Below are 25,489 nucleotides of genomic sequence, written 5' to 3'. Positions count from 1 at the left end.
ATATGCTAAGTGAAATAAGCCAGATACAAAAAAAGACAAATATGACTGTATGATTTCACTTATATGGAACTGACTACTACAGTAGACAAATTCACAGAGACAAAAGGTCTACCAGGGGTGGGGGAAGAGGAGAGAGAATTAGTCTGAAAGAATAAAGAGTATCTGGGAAGATGAACATTCTCGAAATGAATAATGGTGATGGTTGCACAAGATTGAATGTACTTAATGACACAGAATTATACACTTAATAATAGTATTTATGTATGTATATTTTACCACAATAAATTTTTTTAAACATGTTGGACAACCCAAAAATAAACTAAGTAGTTAGACTTGATGAAAAATGCTACAGGAGTGACATAACCAAGATGGCAACATAAGTCATTCTTGACCTCATTCCCCCTCACAGGAATAACAAATATTCATGGACAAGATACCACAGAGAGAATCCTAGAACAGGAGGATAAGACAGAAGCACTACCGAGACCAAGACAGTTTTGCATGAGAATGGTAAAATCGTAAGGGAGTCTGCAGGGCTTGACTACCTGCAAAGTATAGAACCTGTAAAGTATAAAAGAGGAGACTGCTTTTCAGATGTGCATATACCAATGTCAGGAATTAAGGGTCAAAAAAATGAGGTACAGGGGCACCTGGGTAGCTCAGTCGGCAAAGCATCCGACTTTGGCTCAGGTCATGATCCCACCATTCATGGGTTAGAGCCCCACATCGGGCTCTGTGCTGATAGCTAGCTCAAAGTCTGGAGACTGCTTCCAATTCTGTGTCTCCCTCTCTCTCTCTGACCCTCCCCTGCTCATGCTGCCTCTCTCTCTCAGAAATAAAGAAAACATTTTTAAAAATGAGGTACAGATGACATTGCTGAAGGAAACTAATAAAGCTCCAATAACTGACTCTAAAGAAATGAAGATTTATGAACTGCCAAAGAATTCAGAATAATCCCTTTAAAACCCTAAAGAAGTTTAGTGAACTACAAGAACACAAGACCAACTAACAAAATTATGAAAACAATGCATCAGAAATGCAAAACGAGAAGTTCAACAAGGAAATAGAAACATAAAAAAATGAAATCTGAAGGCTGAAAGACACAATGACTGAAGAATTTAATAGAAAGTTTCAAAAGAATCAATATATAGAAGATACGATATTTGAAATTATTCAGAAAAAAAAAGAATGAAAAAGAGTGAAGAAAGCTTACAAGACTTACGGACACAAACAATATCAGCATTATGGGAATTCCGAAAGAAGAGAAGTGGACAGAAAGTATATTTAAAACAATAGTGGCTGGGGGGCACCTGGGTGGCTCAGTTGGTTAAGCACCCAACTCTTAATTTGGCCACATATCATGATCTCACAGTTTGTGAGACTGAGCCCCACATCAGGCTCTGTGCTGATAGTATGGAGCCTGCTTAAGATTCATATTCTCTCTCTCCCCTCCCCCACTCACATTGCCTCCTCTCTCTCAAAATAAATTAACTTAATAAACAAAACAGTAACAGCTGAAAACCCCCAAATCTGGAGAAAAAATTCATATTCAGAGCTAAAAAGCAAAGGACTCTAAATAGGTTGAACATGAATAGGACTACACTGCAACATATTATAATTAAAATGTCAAAAGTCAAAAGACAGAGAATTTTGAAAACAGCAACAAAAAAGAGAGAAGTTACATACAAGGGAATCCCCATAAGACAACCAGCAGATTTCTCAATAGAAACATTTCAGGCCAGGAATGATGTATTTACAATATTGAAAGAAAAAACCAACAGCCAAGAATTCTATACCTAGTGAAGTTGTCCTCCAGAAATGAAGAAGAGCTATAAAGACTTTCCTAAACAAACAAAAGCTGAGGGAGTTCATCACCACTAGCCTGCCTTCTAAGAAATGTTAAAGGGAGTTCTTTAGTAGAAATAAAAAGATGCAGAAAAAAGTTTTGGAGGAGGGGCAAGATAGCAGAGAAATGGGGAGCTCTGTACATTTCCCTCACCAATCTCTCAAAGAGAGAAGGTCTGAAGCCATAGGAACCCATACAGAACCGCAGGAGTTGGGGAGGAAAAGGAGACAGATGTGCTGAGAAAGCCACCTCATAGGTGCCTGAATGCGAACTGGGGAAGATAAAAACAGGCCAGGACCCGGAAACACGGAGGGCGTCCCCTTTGCTAGGAGCTGGGGCAAGTGGAGGGGAAAAGAAAGAGTGGCTGAAACTGCTCAAAGAACTCTCCCTGGAGAAGAGAAAACCTTGGCTGGGGATGGAGAGCGATCCGGTTCCCAGCTGTGGTGCTGACTTTGAGCTGGGTGACACGGTCCCAGGCGGTGCCGGGAGGAACTGCTCCTCTGCTCTCCAGCTCCATCCGGAAGGGAAGCGGCACAGCCTGAAGCCGCTCCATCACTCTCCCAGCTTGATCACCAGCGGGGAAGCTGCAGGCTTTGAAACTCCTCAGGACTCAGCCTGCGGGTTTATATTTCAGGCAGTATCAATAAAGCACGTGGACAAAGATCTGGAAGTGAGGCATGGCTTGGGACAGAACACAGCTCACGTTGGCTATGCCCGCAGCACAGGGAGACTGGACCCAAAAGAGTGATTTGCAACACTTTGTTTGAGACTGGGGTGCTGCCATTTTTATCCCCACAACCAGCAGGGCAAGACCTCAGGGAGCGGACCACTGGTCGCAGTGGAGGCTAAGACGTGCCAACACCAAACCACACCCATCCCTGCTAGAGAGTTGTTTGTTTGTTTGTTTGTACCGGAGCCCGGGGCAAGAACAATATGGACGCACTTCCGTGATTAATTCTAGATCAATTCTTTCTATTCAGATATATTTTCTCTTGTCTCATTCATATCCCTTCCCTCTGCTGGACTGGGCACTCTGGTCATTGGTTTGCTTAAACAGTCACATTTAATCCATTCTCTCAATGTATATTTTACACCTCCACCGCTACCTCTCTCTCTCTCTGGAGTAATCAGACTATATAGTTCTTCTGAGTAACATTATCTTCGTTTCCTTCTCCTCGCCTCTTACCATATTCTCCACTTTCTCTATGAAGTAAGCCTCTTAGTCTCTCTGCCCGGTCATTGCCCAATTTCACTTTCTCCCCACCCCTGTTATTTCTCTCTTTGTATATGCTCTTCCATCAGCACTGCATACACCCTGCTCTTTATTTGTAGCTGGGAATTCTGGTTTTATGCTTTTAGACTCTCCTTTGTCTTTTGGGTTTTTTCTTTTTCCTTTTCTTTTTTATCTTTTTCTTTTTCCCTTTTGGTGTGCTTGTTTGTTGGATTTGTCTGTGCATTTGTGTGCCTTTGTCCCCTGTATGCTTGTCTGTCTGTTTTCTTTTCCCGGGCTACCTCAAGAAGACAAAGTACACATGGTGGAGAGTCCCAAATACCACAACGAATAGGGAAATAAAATAACCAAAGTCTCAACAAGAGAGACCAGGAGATACCATTCAAAGAACACTTCCTGAACGGACAGGACCTGGACAGCCAAAGAGCTTTCTTTAATACAGCAGTACTCTCATGTGCATAGTGCATAACAAGCTTTTAAAACTAACAAGAGACAGAAAGCTATCTATAATGATGAAATGGAAGAACTCTCCTCTAAAGAAATTCCAGGAAGAAATGACAGCTAAAGAACTGCTCAAAACAGATATAAGCAACATAACTGAACAAGAATTTAAAACAGTCATAAAATTAATCACTGGGCTTGAAAAAAACATGAAAGACATCAACGAAGCTATTGCTACAAAGACTATGGAGCTTAAAAATAGTAATGAATTTTAAAAATGCTATAAATGAGGTGCATCATAAAATGGAGGCAGCCAATGCATGAACTGAAGAGGCAGAGAGGAGAATAGGTGAATTAGAAGACACAATTATAGAAAAAGAGGAAGCCGGGGAAAAGAGAGATAAACTGATCCAGGAACATGAAAGGAGAGTTCGAGAGCTGAGTGATGCAATGAAACAGAACACTATCCATACCATAGGAATTCCAGAAGAAGAAGAAGAGGGAAGGCGCTGAAGGAGTCCTTAAATTATAGAGAACTTCCCCAATCTGGGGAAGGAAACAGACATTGAAATCCAAGAGGCACAGAGAACTCCCCTCAGACGTAACTTAAATGGATCTTCTGCATGATATATCATAGTGAAACTGGCAAAATATAAGGACGAAGAGAGAACTCTGAAAGCAGCTAGGGATATAAGGGCCCTAACATACAAAGGGAGACCTATCAAAGTGGTTACAGACATATCCACTGAATCTTGGCAGGCCAGAAAAGAATGGCAGAAAATCTTCAAAGTGATGAACAGGAAAAATATGCAGCCAAGAATCCTTTATCCAGCAAGCCTGTCATTCATAATAGAAGGAGAGATAAAATTCTTCCCAAATAAACAGAAATTGAAAGAATTCGTCACCACTAAACCAGCCCTACAAGAAATCCTGAGGGGGACTCTATAAGGGAAAATGTTGCAAGGAACACAAGGTACCAGAGACACCACCACAAGCATGAATCCTACAAAGAACACAATGACTCTAAACCCATAGTTTTCAATAATAACACTGAATGTAAATGGGCTGAATACTCCAATCAAAAGACATAGGCAGCAGAATGGATAAAATCCATCTATTTGCTGTCTACAAGAAACTCATTTTAGACCCGAGGACATAGCTTCAGATTGAAAGTAAGGCGATGGAGAAATATCTATCATGCTCCTGGAAGTCAAAAGAAAGCTGGAGTAGCTATACTTATATCAGACAAACTGGACGTTAAAGTAAAGGCAGTAACAAGGGATGAAGAAGGGCATTATATAATAATTACAGGGTCTATCCATCAGGAAGACCTAACAATTATAAATGTCTACAGGAGCACCCAAATACATAAAAATCACAAACAGAAACTATCTTATGGACAAGAATGTGATAAAAGCAGGGGACTTTAATACTCCACTTACAGCACTGGATAGATCAACTAGACAGAAAAATCACTGAAGAAGCAATGGACTTGAATGACATATTGGGCCAGATGGATTTGATAGATATATTTAGAAATCTACATCCTGAGGCCATGGAATTCACTTTCTTCTCAAGTGCACATGACACATTCTCCAAGATAGATCACATACTGGGACACAGAGCAGTCCTCAATAAATATAAAAGAACTGAGATCATACCATGCACACTTTCAGATCACAATGCTATGAAACTCGAAATCAATCACAGGAAAAAGTCTGGAAAACCTCCAAAAACATGGAGGTTAAAGAACACCCTACTAAAGAATGAATGGGCCAATCAGGCAATTAGAGAAGAAATTTAAAAATATATGGAAACAAAATGAAAATACAACAATTCAAACTCTATGGGATGCGGCAAAGGCAGTCCCAAGAGGAAGGTACATTGCAGTCCAGACCTACTTCAAGAAATTAGAAAAAGAGCGTGTATAAAATCTAACAGTGGCCCTAAAGGAGTTAGAAGGAGAGCAATAAGAGCACCACAAACCCAGTAGGAGAAGAGAAATAATAAAAATTAGGGCAGATATAAACAATATAGAAACCAAAGAAACAGTTGAACAGGTCAATGAAACCAAGAGTTGGTTTTTTGAAAAAATAGACAAACCTCTAGCCAGGCTTCACAGAAAGAAGAGAGACAGCACCCAAATAGACAAAATCATGAATGCAAATGGACTTATAACAACCAATCCCTCAGAAATACAAGCAATTATCAGCCAATACTATGAAAAATTATATGCCAACAAACCGGACAACTTAGAAGAAATGGACAAATTCCTAAACACACACGCACTACCAAAATTCACACAGGAAGAGATAGAAAATCTGAACAGACTCATAATTAGTGAAGAAATGGAATCAGTTATCAAAAATCTCCCAACAAATAAGAGCTCTGGGCCAGATGGCTTCCCTGGGGAATTCAACCAGACATTAAAATCAGCGTTAATACCCATTCCTCTCAAGCTATTCCCAAAAGCAGAAATCAAAGGAAAACTTCCAGTCTCATTCTACAAAGCCAGCATCACTTTGACTCCCAAGCCAGACAGAGACCCAGCAAAAAAAGAGAACTACAGGCCAATATCCTTGATGAATACTGATGCAAAAGTTCTCAAAAAGATACTTGTAAACTGAATGCAACAGCATATAAAAAGAATTACCACCATGGTCAAGTGGGATTCATTCCTGGGTTATAGGGCTGGTACAATATTTACAAGTCAATCAATATGATACATCATATTAACCAAAGAAAAGATAAAAAACCATATGATCCTGTTGACAGATGCAGAAAATACAGCATCCCTTCTTAATAAAGACCCTCAATAAAGTCGGGATAGAGGGAACTTACTTAAACATCATAAAAGCCATCTATGAGAAGCCCTCAGCTAACAGCATCCTCAGTGGGGAAAAACATGACAGGGATGTCTACTCTCACCACTGTCGCTTAACATAGTGCTGGAAGTCCTAGCATCAGCAATCAGACAACGAAAGGAAATGAAAGGCATCAGAATTGGCAAAGAAGTCAAACTTTCACTTTTTGCAGATGACATGATACTCTACACAGAAAACCCAAAAGACTCCACCAGAAGCCTATTAGAACTGATCCATGAATTCAGCAAAGTTGCAGGATACAAAATCAACAGAGAAACTGGTTGCATTTTTATACACCAATAATGAAGAAACAGAGAAATCAAGAAACTGATTCCATTCACAATTGCACAAAAACCATAAAATACCTAGGAATAAATCTAAGCAAAGATATAAGAGGTCTGTATGATTACAACTATAGAAAACTTGTGAAGGAAATTGAAGAAGACACAAAGAAATGGAAAAACTTTCCATGCTTATGGATCGGAAGAATAAGTATTGTTAAAATGTCATTACTACCCAAAGCAATCTACACATTCAATGCAATCCCATTCAAAATTGCACCATCATTCTTCTCAAAGCTAGAACAAACCATCCTGAAATTTGTATGGAACCACAAAAGGCCCCGAATAGCCAAAGTAATATTGAAGAAGGAAAGCAAAACATGAGGCATCACAACCTCAGACTTTAGCCTCTACTACAAAGTTATAATCATCAAGACAGTATGGTATTGGCACAAAAAACAGACACACAGTCCAATGGAAAAGAATAGAGAAGTCAGAGTTGGACCCACAAATGTGTGGCCAACTAATCTTTGACAAAGCGGGAAAGAGTATCCAATGGAAAAAAGATAGCCACTTTAACAGATGGTGCTGAGAGAGCTGGACAGCAACATGCAGAAGAATGAAACTAGATCATTTTCTCACACCATACACAAAAATACACTCAAAATGGATAAAGGACCTGAATGTGAGACAGGAAACCATCAAAACCCTAGAGAAGAAAGCAGGAAACAACCTCCTTAACCTCAACCGCAGCAATTTCTTACTTGACACATCCCAAAAGGCAAGAGAATCAAGAGCAAAAATGAACTACTGGGACCTCATCAAGATTAAAAGCTTCTGCACAGCAAAGGAAACAATCAATAAAACTAATAGGCAACCAACAGAATGGGAAAAGATAGTTGTAAATGACATATCAGATAAAGGGTTAATATCCAAAATCTATAAGGAACTCACCAAGCTCCACACCCGAAAAATAATCCAGTGAAGAAATGGGCAGAAGACATGGACACTTCTCCAAAGAGGACATCCAGATGGCCAACAGACAAATGAAACAATGCTCAGCGTCACTCATCATCAGGGAAATACAAATCAAAACCACACTGAGATACCACCTCACACCAGTCAGAGTGGCTAAAATAAACAAATCTAGATGCTGGTGAGGATGTGGAGAAACGGGCACCCTCCTACACTGTTGGTGGGCATGTAAACTGGTGCAGCCCCTCTGGAAAACAGTGTGGAGGTTCCTCAAAAAATTAACAATAGAACTCCCCTGTGACCCAGCAATAGCACTGCTAGGAATTTACCCAAGGGATACAGGGGTGCTGATGCATAGGGGCACATGTACCCCAATGTTCACAGCAGCCCTCTCAACAATAGCCAAAATATGGAAAGAGCCTAAGTGTCCATCAACCGAGGAATGGATCAAGAAGATGTGGTTTATCTATACCATGGAATACTACATGGCAATGAGAAAGAATGAAATCTGGCCATGTGTAGCAACATGGATGGACCTTGAGGGTGTTATGCTGAGTGAAATAAGTCAGGCAGAGAAGGACAAATATCATATGTTTGCACGTATAGGAGGATTAGGAGGAACTTAAAGGAGGACTGTGGGGGAGAAGAAGGGGGTAAATAGTGGGGGAGAGGGAGAGAGGGAAACCATGAGAGACTCTTGAATGCTGAGAACAAACGGAGGACCGATGGGTGTGGGGGGGGAGGGGGGAGATGGACATGGAGGAGGGCACTTACTGGGATGAGCACTGGGTGTTATATGGAAACCAACTTGACAATAAACTATTCAAGAAAATTTAAAAATTTTTTTAATTAAAAAAATAAAAAGATGCTGATTAATATCATAAAAACTTAAGAAGGTAATGTAAAACTAGCTGGTACTGATAGTCAAAATTAGATACTGTAGAATAGTAACTGTGGTACATAATTCACTTACAGTTCTAGTTAAGAAGATTTTTTTAAAGTAGTAAAAATAACCATTATTATAATATTAGTTACACAATATAAAAATACGTAAACTTTAACATCAATACGCTAAAATGTGAGAGAGAGTAGAAGTAAAAGTGTAGTTTAGTAGTGCTATGTAAACGGTTACCAGTTTAAAATAGGGTGTTATAATTCTAAGATATTTTATGTAAGCCTCGTGGTAATCACAGAGGGAAAACCTGTAGTTAAAACAAAAAGAACACGGTAATGAAGTCAAAATATATTGATACGAAAAACACCAAATTATAAAACAAGACAGCAGGATAAGAAGCAAACAACAATGGATCTACAAACAGCCAGAAAACAAGTCATAAAATGGCAACAGTAAGTTCTTACCCATCAATAATTACTTTAAACATAAATGGATTAAATTCTTCAGTCAAAAGGCCTAAAAAAGCTGAAAAGCTTTTAAAAAAAGAATGAAAAATCACAAGACCCAATGATATGCTGCCTACCAGGGACTCACCTTAGCCTCAAAGACACACAGACTGTGAGTGAAGAGATGGAAAAAAGATAATTCAAGCAAACAGTAACCAAACAGAAACAACAAAACAGGATAACTGTACTTACACTAGATAAAACAGACTTTATTTTTTTTATTTTTTTTTAAATGTTTTATTTATTTCTAGGAGAGAGAGAGAGAGAGAGACAGCGTGAGCAGGGGAAGGTCAGAGAAAGAGGGAGACACAGACTCCGAAATAGGCTCCAGGCTCTGAGCTGGCAGTCAGCACAGAGCTCGACGCGGGGCTCGAACCCAGGAACTGCGAGATCATGACCTAAGCGAAAGTTGGACGCTTAGCCGACTAAGCCACCCAAGCGCCCCTAAAAGAGACTTTAAACTAAAAATGGTAAGAGACACAAAAGATCATTATCTAAGATAAAGGGGCCATTCCATTAAAAGATATAAAATGGTAAATATTTATGCACCTAACGCTGGAGTACCTAAATATATACAGCAAAAACAGAGGATAAAAGGAGAAATAGAACAGTAACACAAGAGTTGGAGAATTTAATACCTCACTTTCAACAATGGATAGATCATCCAGAGAATCAATAAAAAAAATAGTGAATTTGAACTACACTATAGACCAAATGGACTTAACAGACATATACAGAACATTATTATCCTATAACAGCAGAATATACATTCTTGTCAAGCACTCATGGAACATTTTTTGGGACTGACCATATATTAGGCCATAAAACAAGTCTAAGAAGACTGAAATCATATCAAGTATCTTCTCTGAACCCAATGGTATAAAACTGGAACTCAATAACAAGAAGAAAACTGGAAAATCTGTGGATACATGGCAATTAAATAACACTCTCCTGAACTCATGGATCTCATGGATCAAAGAGGGAATTAAAGCTGGGGGCGGGATGGGGGGGCGAGGGGGGGAATAAAACATTATCTTGCAATAAAATAAATGGAAACACAACATACCAAAACTTATGGAATACAACTGCAAAAGCAGTTCTAAGGAGAAAATGCATAGCAATAAACACCTACATTAAGAAACAAAAGATCTTAAACAACCGAACTCTACATCTTAAACTAGAAAAAGAAGAACAAAGTAAATCCAAAGTTAGCAGAAAGAAGGAAACAAAAAAGATTAGAGCTGATAAAAGAAATAGAGAATAGGAAAACAATAGAAAAGATCAAAACTAAGAGCTGATTCTTTGAAAAGTAAACAAAACTGACAAACCTCTAGTTAGATTAAGCAAGGAAAAAAGAGGATCTAAGTCAACAAAACTACAAAGAAAAAGAAGACATCATAACTGATACCACAAATATACAAAGGATCAGGACTACTATGAACTATACCAACAAACTAGACCACCTAGAAAAAATGGAAAAAAAATTAAAAACATATAACCTTCCAATACTGAATCAGGAAGAAACATAAAATCTGAACTGATCAATTACTAGTAAAGAGATTGAAGAATCAGTAAAAATCTGCCAAGGAAGAAAAACCCAGGGCCAGATGGCTTCAGAGTGAATTTTACCAAACATTAAAAAAATTTATTTTTTAAAATTTTTTAAAAATTTTTCTTTTTTAATTTTAAAAAAAAGAAATAAAAGAGGAGACAGCATATCCAAACTTACTTTACGAGGCCAGCATTACCTGATACCTATGAATATAGGTACGAAAATTCTCAACAAAATACTACGAAACCGAATTTAGCAGCACATTATATGGATCATTCACCATGATCAAGTGGGATTTATTTCAGGTATGGAAGGTGGTTCAACACACGCAAATCAATGTGATACACATCATTAACAAAATGAAGGATAAAAATCATATGATCATGTCAATAGACGGAGAAAAAACATTTGACAAAATTCAACATCCATTCATGATAAAAACTCTTAACAATTTAGGTATAGAAGGAATGTACCTTAGCATAATAAAGGGCGTATATGATAAGCCCACAGCTAACATTATACCTAGTGATAAAAGGGTAAAAGCTTTTTCTCTAAGATCAGGAACAAAACAAGGGTAAGGGTGCCCACTCTTGCTACTCTTATTCAACATAGTACGGGAAGCTCTAGCCATAGCAATCAGGGGGGAAAAAAATTAAAAGGCATGAAATTGGAAAAAACAAGTAAAATCGTCCCTATTTGTAGATGACATGATTATATATATATATAAAATTCTAAAGATTCCATCAAAAGAATGGTTAGATCTAATCAGTGAATTCAGTAGTCCCAGGATACAAAATTAACATATGGTAGCATATTTATACACTAACAAGAAATTATATAAAAAGAAATAAAGAAAATTATCCCATTTACAATAACATTAAAAACATTTAAAGCATAAATTCAACCAAGGAGGTGAAAGACCACTACACTTAGCACCACAAGACATTGATGAAAGAAAGAGAAGATAAAAATAAATGGAAAGGTATCCTGTGTTCATGAATTGGAAGATTTAATATTGTTTGCATTTCCATATTATTCCAAGCCATCTATAGATTTAATACTATCCCTATTAAGACTCCAATGGCAAATTTTACAGAAGCAGGAAAAAAATCTTAAAATTATATGGAAGCATAAAAGACTGAATAGTCCAAGGAATCCTGAGAAAGTACAAAGCAGGGGCATCACACTTTCTGATTTCAAGCTAGACTATAAACTGTTAGTAATTAAAACAGTATAGGTAAAGGTATAAAAACAGATACAGACCAACAGAACAGAAGAACCCAGAAATAACACCCCTGTATATACATACAATCAAGTAATAATTCGAGAAGGGAGCCAAGAATACTCAATGGTGAAAACACAGTCTCCTCAATAAATGGTGCTGAGAAAACTGGATATTTACATGTAAAAGAATGAAAGTAGACCCCTATCTTGTTCCACTCACAAAAATTAACTCAAAATGGATTAAAACTTGAATATAATACCAGAATCCATAAAACTATTAGAAAACATAGGTGGTAAGCTCCTTGACTATGGTCTTGCACTGATTTTCTGGATATGACATCAAAAGCACAAGCAACAGAAGCAAAAGTAAATAGGACTATATCAAACTAAAAAGCCTCTGCACAGCAAAAGAAAAAAAAAATCAACAAAATGAAAAGACAACCTACAGAATGAGAAAAAATATTTGCAAGCCATATCTAGTAAGGAGTTAGTAGCCAAAATATGTAAAGAACTCCCACAACTTGCTAGCAAAATATATTTGAGTGTATATATATAACAATTAAAAATGGGCAAAGCACCTGAACATTTTCCTAAGTTAGTTATACAATGGCTAACAGGTACATGAAAAGGTTCTCAATATCACTAATCATCGGGGAGACACAAATCAAAACCACAATATCACTTCAGATCTGTTAGAACAGCAATGATCAAACAGACAAGAGATCACAAATGCTGGTGCAGATGTACAGAAAAAAGAACCTTTATCATTCTCCCTTAACCCCAGGCAGACTTCGCTATTAACAGAGGCAGTTTAAAGAACTATGTTCCTGAGGAAGGACTGTGACCTTGCCTCAGCTGGGCAGTCCTGCTCGGAGCGACCCTGAGACTTTTCAGTCTCCGCAACCTTGTTGCCCCAGTGTAAAATGGGAGCACCATTTGCCTGATGATGTAGATTCCCTAAGCGCCCACAATGTTGGGCCCTATTATTCAATCAAAAGGACAGAAGTCTACCTATCAAATCTGTTTCTTTAAAATATTAACTCCCAACATTAAAAATGTCGTAAAATGTGTAGAACACGAGCTTCATGGTATCTATCCCTTATTATATTTAATAAAGCCACTCTAAAGCACGTTACACAGACCAATTAGTGAGACTGTGCCGGTTTAACCACTTCTGTTCTTCACCTGCTGGGATAACCTTGAACACAATCCCTGGGCAGGCCACACCCCCTAGACATGGGCACCTCCATCTTCTCCAGCATTGTTGTACATCTTCTCATTCTGAATCACCATCCCCCAAATTTAAAAAAAAAAAAAAAAGGAATCAATTTTCCTTCACAGAAGAAATTTTATTCCATTAAAAAAAAGTAAAGGATACAGATAATTATTCTTTGCCTGGCAAAAGCCATTTTCCCCTGGGACTCTGAGCTCTGCCTGGTGAAGTTAATGGTGACACTGTGGCCTCCAGGGGCACAGTGAGCACAGACATTTGGCTGGAAGGGCATTCACATGATCAGAACATTTCCTAGAGCAAAGATTCACAAGATCATTTTATCCGGAAGACCATTTTGGTTTTGAAGAAAACATTTCACTTTGAAGATACTTTAAATTCACTAATTGAACCCGGGGCAAATCATTTTTCTCATAGCTGAGAGGGGAACAATTAGACGCCCATCTCAAGTATTTTCTGCTACACGTCCTTCCTCTTACAGGATGAAATCTTCTCAATTTATCTCTAGGTCTGATGTGTCAAATGACATAAACCTCGCTCAGAGCTCCGCATTTGTGCAGTGTCTTCCTCGTCGGGGGCAAGCTTCTCCACGGTTAAGCCACGAGCCACGGTAAGCCCATTTCTGCTCTTCTGTGGGACCGAGATGGATTCTGGCCACATAGGCTCTCAACCCTCACCCCATGCACCCCTGCTGCACCTGCAAGGCCTCAGAGGCTGACCTGTGCCTCTCTTGAGCCTCCACCTTGAGCATGACTGCTGCTGTGTAGAAGAGATGGGAAAACCTCAGGCTGATGGGTGCCTGGCCCCTCTTTTTATGGCCTTCCCAGCAAGAGTCACTGTGAGGCCCTCCATTAAGTGGTTGGTCTTTTAACATCATGAGCTGCACTATACAGAGCTATTGACCCAGAGAAGAACACGGAGCCCCTTCCTAGTGTGACGGCGCTAGCATTCCTTAGAGTCAAGGAAGCAGCAGGAAGCACACCAGTCCTCCCCACACCTCCCTTCCAGGTACACATGGGGGCTGCTGCTCTCAGCAACACTGGACTGGTGACTGTTCAGCCTTAGAAGCATCACATGTTGGGACCTCGATGACAGGCACTCATCTTTCTCTCCGCACCTACTAAGTTCCAGACACTGGCCAGCAACAGTCCTTCCAAGGACGCTAACTTAGGGAATCCAGTTAGCCACTGCAGTAGGGATACGGCCCGGGTGAAACTGAGCAACAGCCCCAAGTGTTCCGGCCAAGACGCGCTAGACACACCACGCAGCAGCTCACAACACAGGCCTGTGTGTCACTAAGTTACCTCTGGAAGCACAAGGAAGAGAGCTGCTGCCATTTACTCAGTATTAGAGCAATTCGGATTTAGGGGGTTTTCGATTCTAGAAGGGACACTGCCTCAAAAAGGCTAACTGGTGAGGGCAAAGATGAAATCGGGTCTGTTATAATTGTTATCTGTCAGACTCCAAAACAGGGTGATTGATACACAAAGCCACTGGACAGCACCTTTGCCAGGGAGGCAAACAGCACCATTTGTCACACAGTCAGTCATCCCTTCACAGCAGGCAGGGGACACTGCAAACAGCCAAGTGACCGGAGCTGATCCCAGAGGCTCCCACACTGAAGGCCCAACGCCGTTCTTGAACTTCCGAACACATCCAACTTGGGGGCCCACACAGCGCCAGTCCACTAGGAATCTTAAAGAAGCGGCACCTGCCACGTGTCAATGTTTCTCTTGCTTTAACTTCTGGATGTAGGAGGCTGAGGGTGCTGGGTTTTGGCTCCCACAGCCTGGGACTGGGCGAGCCTACTCCCCAGGGTGAGGGTTACTGAGAACACAATGGTGTTTTCTGAAACATGTCCGTGTGTCATAGGAAAGGATGCGGCACCCTCGGCCGTGGCCGACAGCAGGTGATGCACGTTAAGAGGTCAAATGCTGAAACTGGCCTGATTCTTTAGGAACAACCACGGCTAGTTCCCTGGCCGAGTGGTCTGACTGACCTGGCTGGCTGAAGAGGGGATGGTTGGCACCGGAAATGCTAATCTGGGGGCTTGCCTTGGAACTGCACTCACTGTCACCGAGCCATTGGGGACAGTAGTGGTGTTCAAGCTGCTGGGGATCTCGCCAGTAGCTTGTATTTTAAAATAGACCAAATAAAACACTGGTAAAACAATCCCGATTAGAAGCATGATAAAAACAGCATTCCACCACTGAATCCCACAGTCGGCGCCATTTGTCGGGGTCTTCGGAGGGGCTGGAGGTGGCAGCTGACTGGACGTCTCTCCATGGTAACTTTCATTTAGAAAGATTTCTGACTGCACCGCGCGCTCAATATTCTGGTCAATGCCCTTGAAGAAATCCGTCAGCGGGCTGGACAGGGCACTGGCACCTACGGCTGCCCTGTCTGGGTCTGGCAGCTCCTCGAAGGTCACTCTGGTCTCGGAGGATGGGCTCGGGAGGGGTCTGAGTTCTTTGTGGGTCTCTGTTAGGATCCCATGGTTTTTCACTGGGATCTTAATAGATTTCAAAGCATATAAATCTTGTTCTCTGATGAAGTTGTTGACTTTCTTGATATCTGCGACCTAGGGAAGTTATGAAGACAAACATCAAGAAGTATGAAAACTCCTCAGAACTAAGATCCAAAATGTAGCTCTTTCTGAAAGAGGATCCAACCCCGCCCTGCTTAAGACCCTGATGAATACTGGAAAATTGCACCTGTACACACAATACCTTTAGGCTGAAGAAGTGTGGTTTTTGGCTTTAACTCAGCCTTAATGCATAGCTTAATCATCACATTTCCAAGCAGATTTCCAAGTTTGAATAATGGAAGATCAGTTTTGGAAAAGAGTTTTTTGTTGGTTTACAGTGTGACTGCAACAAAATGTTTTTAGGTGAAACCAGTCATGGTACTAGAAATGCAACAGCCCTTTCTACTTCTGAGGCAACAATGCCCCCATCTGGCTGACTTCCCTCCCACATCAGAACCCGGTTCAGTGGCTGATTACACCACACCAAACCTCAGCCAGCTTGACAGACACTCAGAACCGGCTTTAACTGTAATTTTGTTTTAAGAGGTTATGTCCTCATGATTCTACCATGTTTTCATGCCCAGAAGTAGCGTATGGTACATAAATTTTTTTAAATAAAAGCAACCTAGAGTTAATTCACTTGGAGGATTCATAATCCTTAGTAACACATAGGGAATCATACAAATCAAGTTGGAAAGTATGGATTGAAATCTCAGACTCCAGGAGAAAGGGACAGCACTGAGTTTCACAAAGTAACAAAGTCCATGACAAACTCCTTTCATAATCAAATCTTAAGGGACCATGGTGCAAAATGTAAGTCAAAGATAAACCCTCCCTCAAGCTAAAGTTTGGAACTTACTGAAACCATCAGAGATGGACTTTAAGGTTTTAACTCCTAAGTTCACTTTAACTAGAGTGTGTGTAACTATGGCCCACAAACCTTTAGACAGCGCTGTATTTAAATCAACCATCTCCATTATTTTACTTATTGAGCAATTGTTTTTATCATCTAGTTGAACTGGGGCGGTGGACATGTTTAATTTACCATGTCCTGAAACTAAAGTGTAAGGTGCTTGAGACCTTTTTGTCTTTGCCCTGAATAAACTAACACTAAAATTTATTTATTTTCAACAGGAAAACTGATTTCTTATTGGAGGCATTATATATATGGTCTTCACGGCTTTATTAAGCGTCACTACTCTAAGAAGTCCATGAATCCATTCAGATCTTTGTAGGGTAGCATTCATTTGCTTCCCATGTTCAATAACCATACAGGCCTACTAGACGTTCATTAGAGTCAAAAATAAATCTCCGTACAATTGAGGGACCACCATGTGTCCCTAGAAGACCAGCCTGTTTATTTCCCCTGGGAAATACCACAACATCCTATACAATGTGTTTAGCCATTTGAACCTTGTTAGATAAGTGACAAGACACTTTGAGGAAAAGATTTTTAAAATAAGTTGGTTAGACGTCCTTAGAGGAGGCCATAGAAAGTTGCAACAGTGTTATTAGGAAAATGAAATAAAGAGTTTTCAATCTAGGAGGAAAATGCAGCAATTCTACAAATACTTTCTTACTTACTTTGCCATGTTAATCACTCTGAATGCTAAAAACATAATTAAAGAGAGAAACAGGGTTATACAGATACACAGCGTACACAGGGTAGACCATGCAGTTCTAAAAACGAAAGAACATAAAGCCTGACAAATCCAATAAGCTGCGACCAGCCAGAAAGGGTCAGAAAAACAGAAGTGGCCAAAGAAAAAAGCAAGCCTTTCAAACAAATCTTGGATAAATTCTGCATGGCATCTTCGGTCCTGATAGGCCTTAAAATATGCTCAAGAAAAAAGAAAAAAGAATCAAAGAAAGGTTTCTGAAATTGTTTGCAGGGACAGGGAGGGAGAGAAGCGCTCTGCAGAGAGAGACCTGCCCCAACACCTGGGACTCCTAACCCTCACTTTGCACGACCCCAAGGGACTTTCAGTTCAGAGCTGAAAGTAATTCCACCTGAGTCCCATCTCTGGCTAGATGGGAGAGTCCTTTACGGCTACAACAGGCTCTAGAAATCAACCCTGGGGGGTGGGGGAGAGGTGTCAGGAAGGAGCAGCAAGGGCCCCACCCTTCAGGGAGGTCCTCTGTTCCTCTAAACGCACAGGAGACGCCTTCACCCTGGGGGGGGGGGGGGGTCTTACTTTGCAGCCATACTGAAGAGCGAGCTTGTTGAGGCTGTCCTCCTGTGCCAGCTCCCGCTGAAGCAGCACCATGTCCCCCGCTCCTGGCTGGTGAGGGTGGGGGGCACCCTTCTTCTGGCGCTCCTTGCCTCGGGGCCGCAGAGCCACATGGTGGGACTCTTCCTCCGAGGAGTCCCCCGAGTCCCCACCACGATTCTCAAACATGTAAACGTGGCTGGTCGGAGTCCTACAGACAATGGCCGGGCCCTGGAAGGTCTTGGTTAACACTTCCTTCTGCCTCATTTTCTTAACTGAAAACCAAACCCCAGGGTTAATTCCACACCAGGCACATTCATTCCTCTTGCGGCTACAGGACAGGTGAGGGACTTATGTTCGATTCCTCCTGTCCCCCGTCACTGTAAATACTCAACAGATACCGTCAGTACAAAAAGGAACGTGTTTTACGCTAGCTAGATGGAGGGGGAAAGGCAGGTAAATTCCCTAGTTGCGCACTTTTTGCACAGAAAATGAAAAGAATCCTGGGGCACCTGGGTGGCTCAGTCAGTTAAGCGGCCGACTTGGGTTCGGGTCATGATGATCTCGCGGGTCGTGAGTTCGAGCCCCGTGTCAGCCTCTGCGCTAACTGCTCAGAGCCTGGAGCCTGCTTTGATTCTCTGTCTCCTCCTCTCTCTCTGCCCCTCCCCGGCTTGTGCTCTGTTTCTCTCAAAAATAAAAAAAAAAAATAAAGTAAAAGAATTCCTCTTTCCCTCTCCCTCTTATTCCTCACCCACAGCTGTGTCTCCCCCAAACCCACACAGATAAAGAAAGTTCTCTTTTGGGTGTCAGAGGAGTGAAGAAGGATCCCCGCAAGGAGGGAGAAGGGCTATTCCCACTTTCTCTGCTCTGTGGATCTTAACTCGGAACTTTGGACAAAACAATTCTTGTTCCTTATTTTACACATTCCAAAGTATCCTCACCAAGAAGGTCAAGACTAAGGGCTCTTGCTTATGAGATCCAGGAGAATAAAATGCTCTGATTTCAAGTGCCAAAAGCTTGAATTACACAGTATGCGGGGCAAGTTGGGGAGAAAATTCTTGTCCAACTAAGAAATTCGTCCAGTTCCTCGCAGGTCCCTCTGCCTTCATGACATCCCACGTCTGGTTTTTATTTTCACCCCCTTGCCAAGTACCAAAGTCACACTACCCGCTTTCCCCTCTCCAAACTGTCCGAGTGAGGTTCCAGACACGAAAGCTCAAACACGGGGAATGACAGCCTCCGAAAAAGCCGGCGTCAGAGCCCAGGGGGGCGGCGCCTTCGGGGACAGCCGGTGCCCCCAACCCCCGCGGCCGTGTCGCCCACCCACTCCAACCCGCACCCTACAGACCCGCGGGCCCGGAGGAGGGAGGCGGCGGGCGCCCGAGAGCGGGCTGGCCTCCCCGTCAGAGCTCCGGGCCTGCGAGAGGCCCTGACGGCTCCCAAGCCTCAGTTTCCCTCAGAGCCCCTTCCCTGCCAGGAGGGCGGTCCCCGAACCGGCGCTGACAAAAACAAAACGGGGCGCGGCCGGCTCCCAGGCTTAGATGGGCGGGACCCCAACATTCCACAAAGGTACGACCTCCGACCTCTGCCCTCCAACCCCAACAACCTCCGGCCAGCCCCCGACGGTGACGGTCGCCGCCCCTCCGAAGGCAGGAGGCTGGCCCACCCCCGAGCCGACCAACCGGGCTAAGCCGCCGCGCTGCTGAGGGCCCGTGCGGCTCCCCTCCCAGGACCGCGGCTCCCCTCCCAGGACCGCGGCCCCTCCTGCACGCCCCGGTACCTCAGTCGCCGGAATCCGCCGAGACTCGCAGCCGCCGCCGCCGCCGCCGCCGCCGCCGCCGCACCTGCTGATTGGCTGCGAAAATCAGCAGGTCTTCAGGGGGCGGGGACGGCGAGGCAGCCAATGAAATCAGAGCTGCGCGGGCTCTGGAATGAGCCGAGTTGTGCTGAGAAGTCTGTACCGGAAGCGCGGCCCGGGGGCGGGGCTCCAGCTGTCCGCCGCGACGCTGGCCCCGCCCACCAGCCTGCCACGGCGGCACCAACTCTTCCCAGCTGTAGGATTTGCCTCTGCTGTAGGCTGTAAAACCCCCTACCTCCTTCTCCCAGTCGTCTGCTGAGCCTCCGCTTTCTCACCTGTAGGAGAGGCCTGTGTGTCAATGGTGTGTAACGAGGGGGCGGATTCCCAGGAGAGCGGGTGTCCCCCGCTGAGGCCTGCCGCTGCGAAGCGGCTCATCTGGTTCTCCACATCTTGCAGCCCTTACCACCACAGGAGTTTGCCTGGCTCTGCTCACGAAGACAGAAAAGTCCACCAAAGTAAAACACCGAACCACGACAACACGGACCAAAACAACACAATTTACCCAATGTCGATGGTGGAGCACTCCTTAAGCTTAGTAGTGATGGGTGAACACTCATGCACTAAAGCACAAAGGTATACAACTTCAACCCCAAAAAGGAAAACAAAATTCAAAAGCAAACCGTAACCAGGGGGAAGTAATTGCAACAAACACCACAAAAGATTGACATCCTTAAGTTAATGAGAAAGTCACTAAGAGTCCAGTAGATAAATGGTTGGGGAGCATGAGCAGACAATTCACCAAAGAATACAAATAATTAACAGGGAAGAAAAATGAAACCTCAGTAGTAATCAAATTAAATTACAGAGCCAAAGGATAAAAACAATAAGATCCCTCCCTTTAACGGCTTTCCATCCTAGTTAAAATAAAAGTTAAATTCCTTATCTTGGTAGACAAAGCCCAGGATGGTGTGAGGGTTCCAGTCCATTGTCTGCCATTTGCTCATTCTTTTTAGCCACTCTCCCCTTTTCTTCTGGCTTTTAAACAACCCAGATCTCCCACCCTTAGCCCTTCACAGGAATGTCCTTCCCTCAGCTGGACTTTCAGACCCCCCCAGGCCTCACATCAGTCACTTTCTCGGCAGAGCCTTCCCTGTCCACCCCATATACCTAGGCGCTCCCTCCATGCTCTCAGGACATTCTGTCTCCACATCCCACTTCTCCATTAGTTTACCTGTTCTATTGCCAGAATCCTCCTGTCCCTAATTATTTTCTGTTGCTCACTACAACCTGTGTCCAATTCACAGCTGTACTCCTGGCCCAGAGGGCTTGGTCATGGCTGGGTGGATTTGGCAAGTCTAGATATCAGAATCTAAGAGTGTGGTGAACAGGGAGAGGAGTCAGAGCAGAATCTGCAAAGCTGAATTAACATAGTCACTCCCTGATTAGTTATATGTGTTTCTGTCATTCAGCATGTCTAATAAAAAACAAATCCAAACCCCACTCCCAAACCCCCTTTTCCCCCTGCCCAAAACCAGGTTCAGGAGAGATTTTACTTGAAAAGATTATTGCGAGGGGAGAAAGAGATTGTTGCAGGAGGGGGAGCCCTCTGTGTATAAGGTCTGCAACCATCTTAGGAGTTAGGCAGAAAGGGCTTTTCTTTTATAGAGAGAAGTGAACGAGGCTAGAAGGAGCCAAGTGCAAGGAAGTAGAGTAAAAGGGTGGCAGAACTGGAGAGTAGATATGAAAACATTCTACCTGAGGCCAGCCTATTTATTCTCAAGAGGGATTTATGTCGGCTCAGGCCGAATGTGAACTAAAGCCCATTCAGGCACCTGGATGAAGGAGAAAGGCTTAATGGAATTTCAGTTAATAAGCATTTTGTTCTGATTGATCAGTGGGGACAAGAGGCTCAGCTAATCGTTTATGAGGCAAAGAAACAGATTTTAGAAGGTCCGTGTCTAGCTTTGTCACATGTAGACAAGGACGGCATCCATGAGTCTTATTTAAGTCATATGGGGAAGGAAGGGTTCTTTGCAATAAGCCATTTTCCAGGACACAAAGGGTGGGTGGGGATGGGGAGATTGTAACCTTCGCTGTTTTCCAGGAGCACAGGCGTGGGTAAAATTAAGCACAGTCCCGTTTCTGTCTGTGGATTCTACCTCCACCTCCCAAGCCCTGGAGGACAGTGGTGAGTAAAGCTGGCAGCCTGTCATGGGGATTCCACTTCTAAAGATGAGCCAAGACAAAGACATAGAAAGAGCATGACAGATGAAGCTAGATCCTTGAAAAACAGAAAAACTAGGTCATATCCGTTAACAAAGATTATCCAAACTTCACAAACGCCAAAGGATGGTTGTGTGTTCTTCCAGTACCACGCTAGAGCTCGGTTAGTGAGCCCACCCAAGAATAATCTGATTCTCAAAAGCAGCAGTGCTCAAAATGTGGTCGATGCAATCCAGGAGACCCCTGAGACCTCTTCACTGGGTCTATGAGGTCAAAACTATCTTCATAGTAAGGTCAGCATTATTTACCTTGTCTACTTCATTCTCTCTTGGTAGACAAGTGATTTAGCTCACATATATTGAGTCCATACTGGATGCAAGGCCACATAACACTCCTGTGAGGTAGGTATTATGACAATCTCCAAATTACAGATGGAAAAGCTGAGTGTAACAGAAATTGCAAGTTGCCTACCCAATATCCATTCTAGCTTTTTCCTTCGGAAAAGAACCCCAATACTATTTGGAGCAGCAATGTGCAAGGCTGACAGTACCCTTCCCAGTCTTCTTGCAGCAGGGTGTATCCCTGTGAATAAGTTTCAGACAATGGATCGGTAAAAGGACAATGCTGAGGGGTGCCTGGGTGGCTCAGTCGGTTAAGCGTCCAACTTCGGCTCAGGTCATGATCTCACGGTTCGTGGGTTCGAGCCCTGCGTTGGGCTCTGTGCTGACAATTGGCTCAGAGCCTGGAGCCTATTACAGATTCTGTGTCTCCCTCTCTCTCTGACCCTCCCCTGCTCACGCTGTCTCTCTCTCTCTCTCAAAATAAATAAAACATTAAAAAAAAAAAGGACAATGCTGAGTGGGACTTCTGACAAAGCCTTTCAAAGGCAGACATCTGAAAAAGCTCTGTATAATATGTGCGTGCGTTCTTTTTACCCTCCCTCTCGCTGCCTGGGATGACGATGAGACGGCAAGGGCACCTGCATTCATCTTGGACAAGGAGGCAACTCTGGAGGTGGAATCCATGTGCTCAGGAGGGCAAAGCAGCAAAGATGGAAAATGTATGGGAAAGAACGAAATGTCCCCGTTGTTTAAGAGGTTAAGATTTCTGTTAGCAGCCACTGATGCAATTCCTGAGTTAGATATTTGGGCACAGAGGTTATGTGTCCTAAATGTCATGGCTAGCAAGTACAAGAGGCAGAATTCAGCCCCGGGCAGTGACTACAAAAGCCCACATTCTTATAAAGGCTCTGGGCAGAACTCCGTTTTGCCTTCTCCACTGGCCCAGCTCAGCCAGGATGCCTACTAACTTGGTGAGCAGCTCCTTCAGAAACCTACCCTTGTTTTCTCTCCAGGCCCTGGGCTAGGCTGGCTGAGATGCAGGCCCTCAGCCCGGTGAGGTCAGAGAGGAGGTGTTGGAGCAACATGGATGGAGCATCACATCCACCAAAGACAGTCCAGCGGCTCCAGCGCTGAGAAAGCTGTGATCAATCCCCTACAAGCCGACAGGCCTACTCAGATGCCCCTCAAACTCCTGCCAAACCTAGAGTATCCTGTCCCGTGTCAGCCTGCTGTGGACCGAGGTGTGTCCCCACTAAATTCAAATGTTGAAATCCTAACCCCTTATGTGACTGTATTTGGACATAGGGCCTATAAGGAGGTTAAGATTAAACAAAGTCATAAGGGTGGGGCCCCGATCCAACAGAATTAGTGTCCTTATAAAAAGAGACACCAGAGAGCTTGCTCTCACTCTCCCTCCTTCCCTGCTCACGCTCAGAGGAAAGACCACGCGAGGATGCAGTGAGAACGTGGCCATATCTGAACCAGAATCCGAACCCCGAGGGAACTTGATCTTGGAATTCCGGATTCCAGAACTGTAAGAAATAAATTTCTGTGGTGCAAGCCATCCAGTCTGTGGTGTTTTGGTATGGAAGCCTGAACTAAGACACCGACCTTCTCCCTGGAAGGGCAGAAGATGGAAAGGAACAGCTGCTGAGTGGCCGACTTCTCCTAGGTGTTTAAAAACTCCACCGGGTAGAGAGCAGAGATTTGTGCTGGCAAAGTCATTAGAATTTCTTAAGTGGCAATTTCTCATTTTATAGAGGGGAATTTAAGACCCAGAGATACAAGGGACTTGCCTGACGGTGCACAGCAGAGCTGTAGCCTTAAAACTGGTGGAAGATGAACGTGTCCCAAACTAGCTTTGCACTTACCAGCTGTGTGACCTTGATCGAGGCCTGTAAGCCTTCTGGGCCTTGGTCCCCTCCTCCATGGTCTTGTTCCCTATGCTTGGACATTTTCAGTTTATGTTTGTTGTCTTAGCACAATTATGAACACCCCTTCGCTTTTCATAGTTTGGACACACCCTCTACCTCTCTTTATGGCAGTTGTGAGGCAAAGATTCTCCACCCACACCTTGGAAGAGGCCCAGGCAGGTGTCAGAGCTCTGTGTGGAGTTACCCAAGACAGCTTTAGGAGTTCTTCGAAGAGAGGTAAGGGGAAAAAGTTTTAAAAAATATATTGCATTTAGCACAGAAAAAAAACAAAAAACAAAAAAATTCATTAAAAAGTTAAAAAGCATAGGGGTACCTGGGTGGCTCAGTTGTTTGGGCATCTGACTCTTGGTTTGGCTCAGGTCATGATCCCGTGGTTTGTGGGTTCAAGCCCCACATCGGGCTTTGGGCTGGTGGTGCAGAGCCTGTTTGGGATTCTCTTTGTCTTCCTTTCTCTGTTCCTCCCCTGCTTGTGTTCTCTCTCTCTGTGTGTCTCAAAATAAATAAACTTTTAAAAAAAGTTAAAATATTTAAAACTCATATAATAAATTTAATAAATTTGGGTATAAATATTTGCAATCTTTGATATATTAATGTCCTTAATATATAAAAGGCATTCAGATCTCAATATGGAAAGAAAAAACCATCCATAGAAAAACTGCCAAATGATGCAAACAATCCACTAAAGAAATGCATATAGAGAAAAGGTGCTGGAGCGCCTGGGTGGCTCAGTTGATTAAGCGTCTGACTCTTGATTTCAGCTCAGGTGATGATCTTGCAGTTTGTGAGATGGAGCCTGGTGCCGGCAGCGAGGGTCCTGTTTGGGATTCTCTCTTTCCCTCTCCTTCTGCCCCTCCCCTGCTCACACTCTCTTTCTCTCTCAAAATAAAATAAAAAAAGTTAAAACAAAAAAAGAAAAAATGTGTTAATTTGACAAATGGTCAAAGAATGGAAATTCACACAGCTGCAAGAAGCTGGAAAGAGTCAAATCTGAATGCTTGTGGTCACATAGGTGGGAAAGAGTCCTCTCAGGATCTGTTGGTGGGAGTTTCAATTGGGACGTCGGTACATTATGTAGTGAGAACTTTTACATTGTGCATATTCTTTGATCTTGTCTCCCGCGTTTAGGAGTTTGCCAAAGAAATAAGTAGGACATGTAAAAAGACCTGTTACGAGGCTGTTCTCAATGGTGAGAGATGAAAAACAAAAACAAAAACAACAAATGGGGATTAGGCTGAATTCATGTAGCTCATTTATGAAATAAAATCAAGCACGCTTGTTTAAATTAATCTTGTAGAAGTAACAGTTATTCATATGGAAGGATGTTTATGAATAACAAGGACTTTTTAAAAAATCTCTAGAAAACAAGGGCTGCTGGGTGGCTCAGTCCGTTGAATGTCCCAACTCTTGGTT

At 42.9% G+C, this 25,489-nt stretch overlaps 1 protein-coding gene across 1 annotated transcript; it reads right to left on the bottom strand.

Annotated features, from left to right (window-relative positions):
* Positions 1–13,172: 13,172 nt before the first annotated feature.
* LYSMD4 (LysM domain containing 4) lies at positions 13,173–19,586 on the bottom strand. Its single transcript, XM_039235032.1, has 3 exons — positions 19,564–19,586; positions 17,769–18,058; positions 13,173–15,627 (listed from the first exon to the last, which is right to left on the bottom strand). The coding sequence occupies exons 2-3, from the start codon at positions 18,048–18,050 to the stop codon at positions 15,016–15,018; spliced, it is 894 nt and encodes a 297-aa protein (XP_039090963.1). The 5' UTR covers positions 18,051–18,058; positions 19,564–19,586; the 3' UTR covers positions 13,173–15,015.
* Between the last annotated feature and the right edge of the window lie 5,903 nt (positions 19,587–25,489).

Source organism: Hyaena hyaena, unplaced genomic scaffold, assembly GCF_003009895.1.
Source record: "Hyaena hyaena isolate Hyena2069 unplaced genomic scaffold, ASM300989v1 scaffold_95, whole genome shotgun sequence".
Lineage (NCBI taxonomy): Eukaryota > Metazoa > Chordata > Mammalia > Carnivora > Hyaenidae > Hyaena > Hyaena hyaena.
The sequence above is the reverse complement of the archived record's forward strand: the minus strand, read 5'-3'. Positions and strand labels throughout refer to the sequence as shown.

Excerpts from the sequence above, each read along its gene's own strand:
- LYSMD4 (XM_039235032.1), bottom strand. The coding sequence starts at position 18,050 with ATGAGGCAGAAGGAAGTGTTAACCAAGACCTTCCAGGGCCCGGCCATT. Across the intron at positions 15,628-17,768 it reads CTCTTCAGTATGGCTGCAAA|GTCGCAGATATCAAGAAAGT; the intron begins GTAAGACCCCCC and ends TAACTTCCCTAG.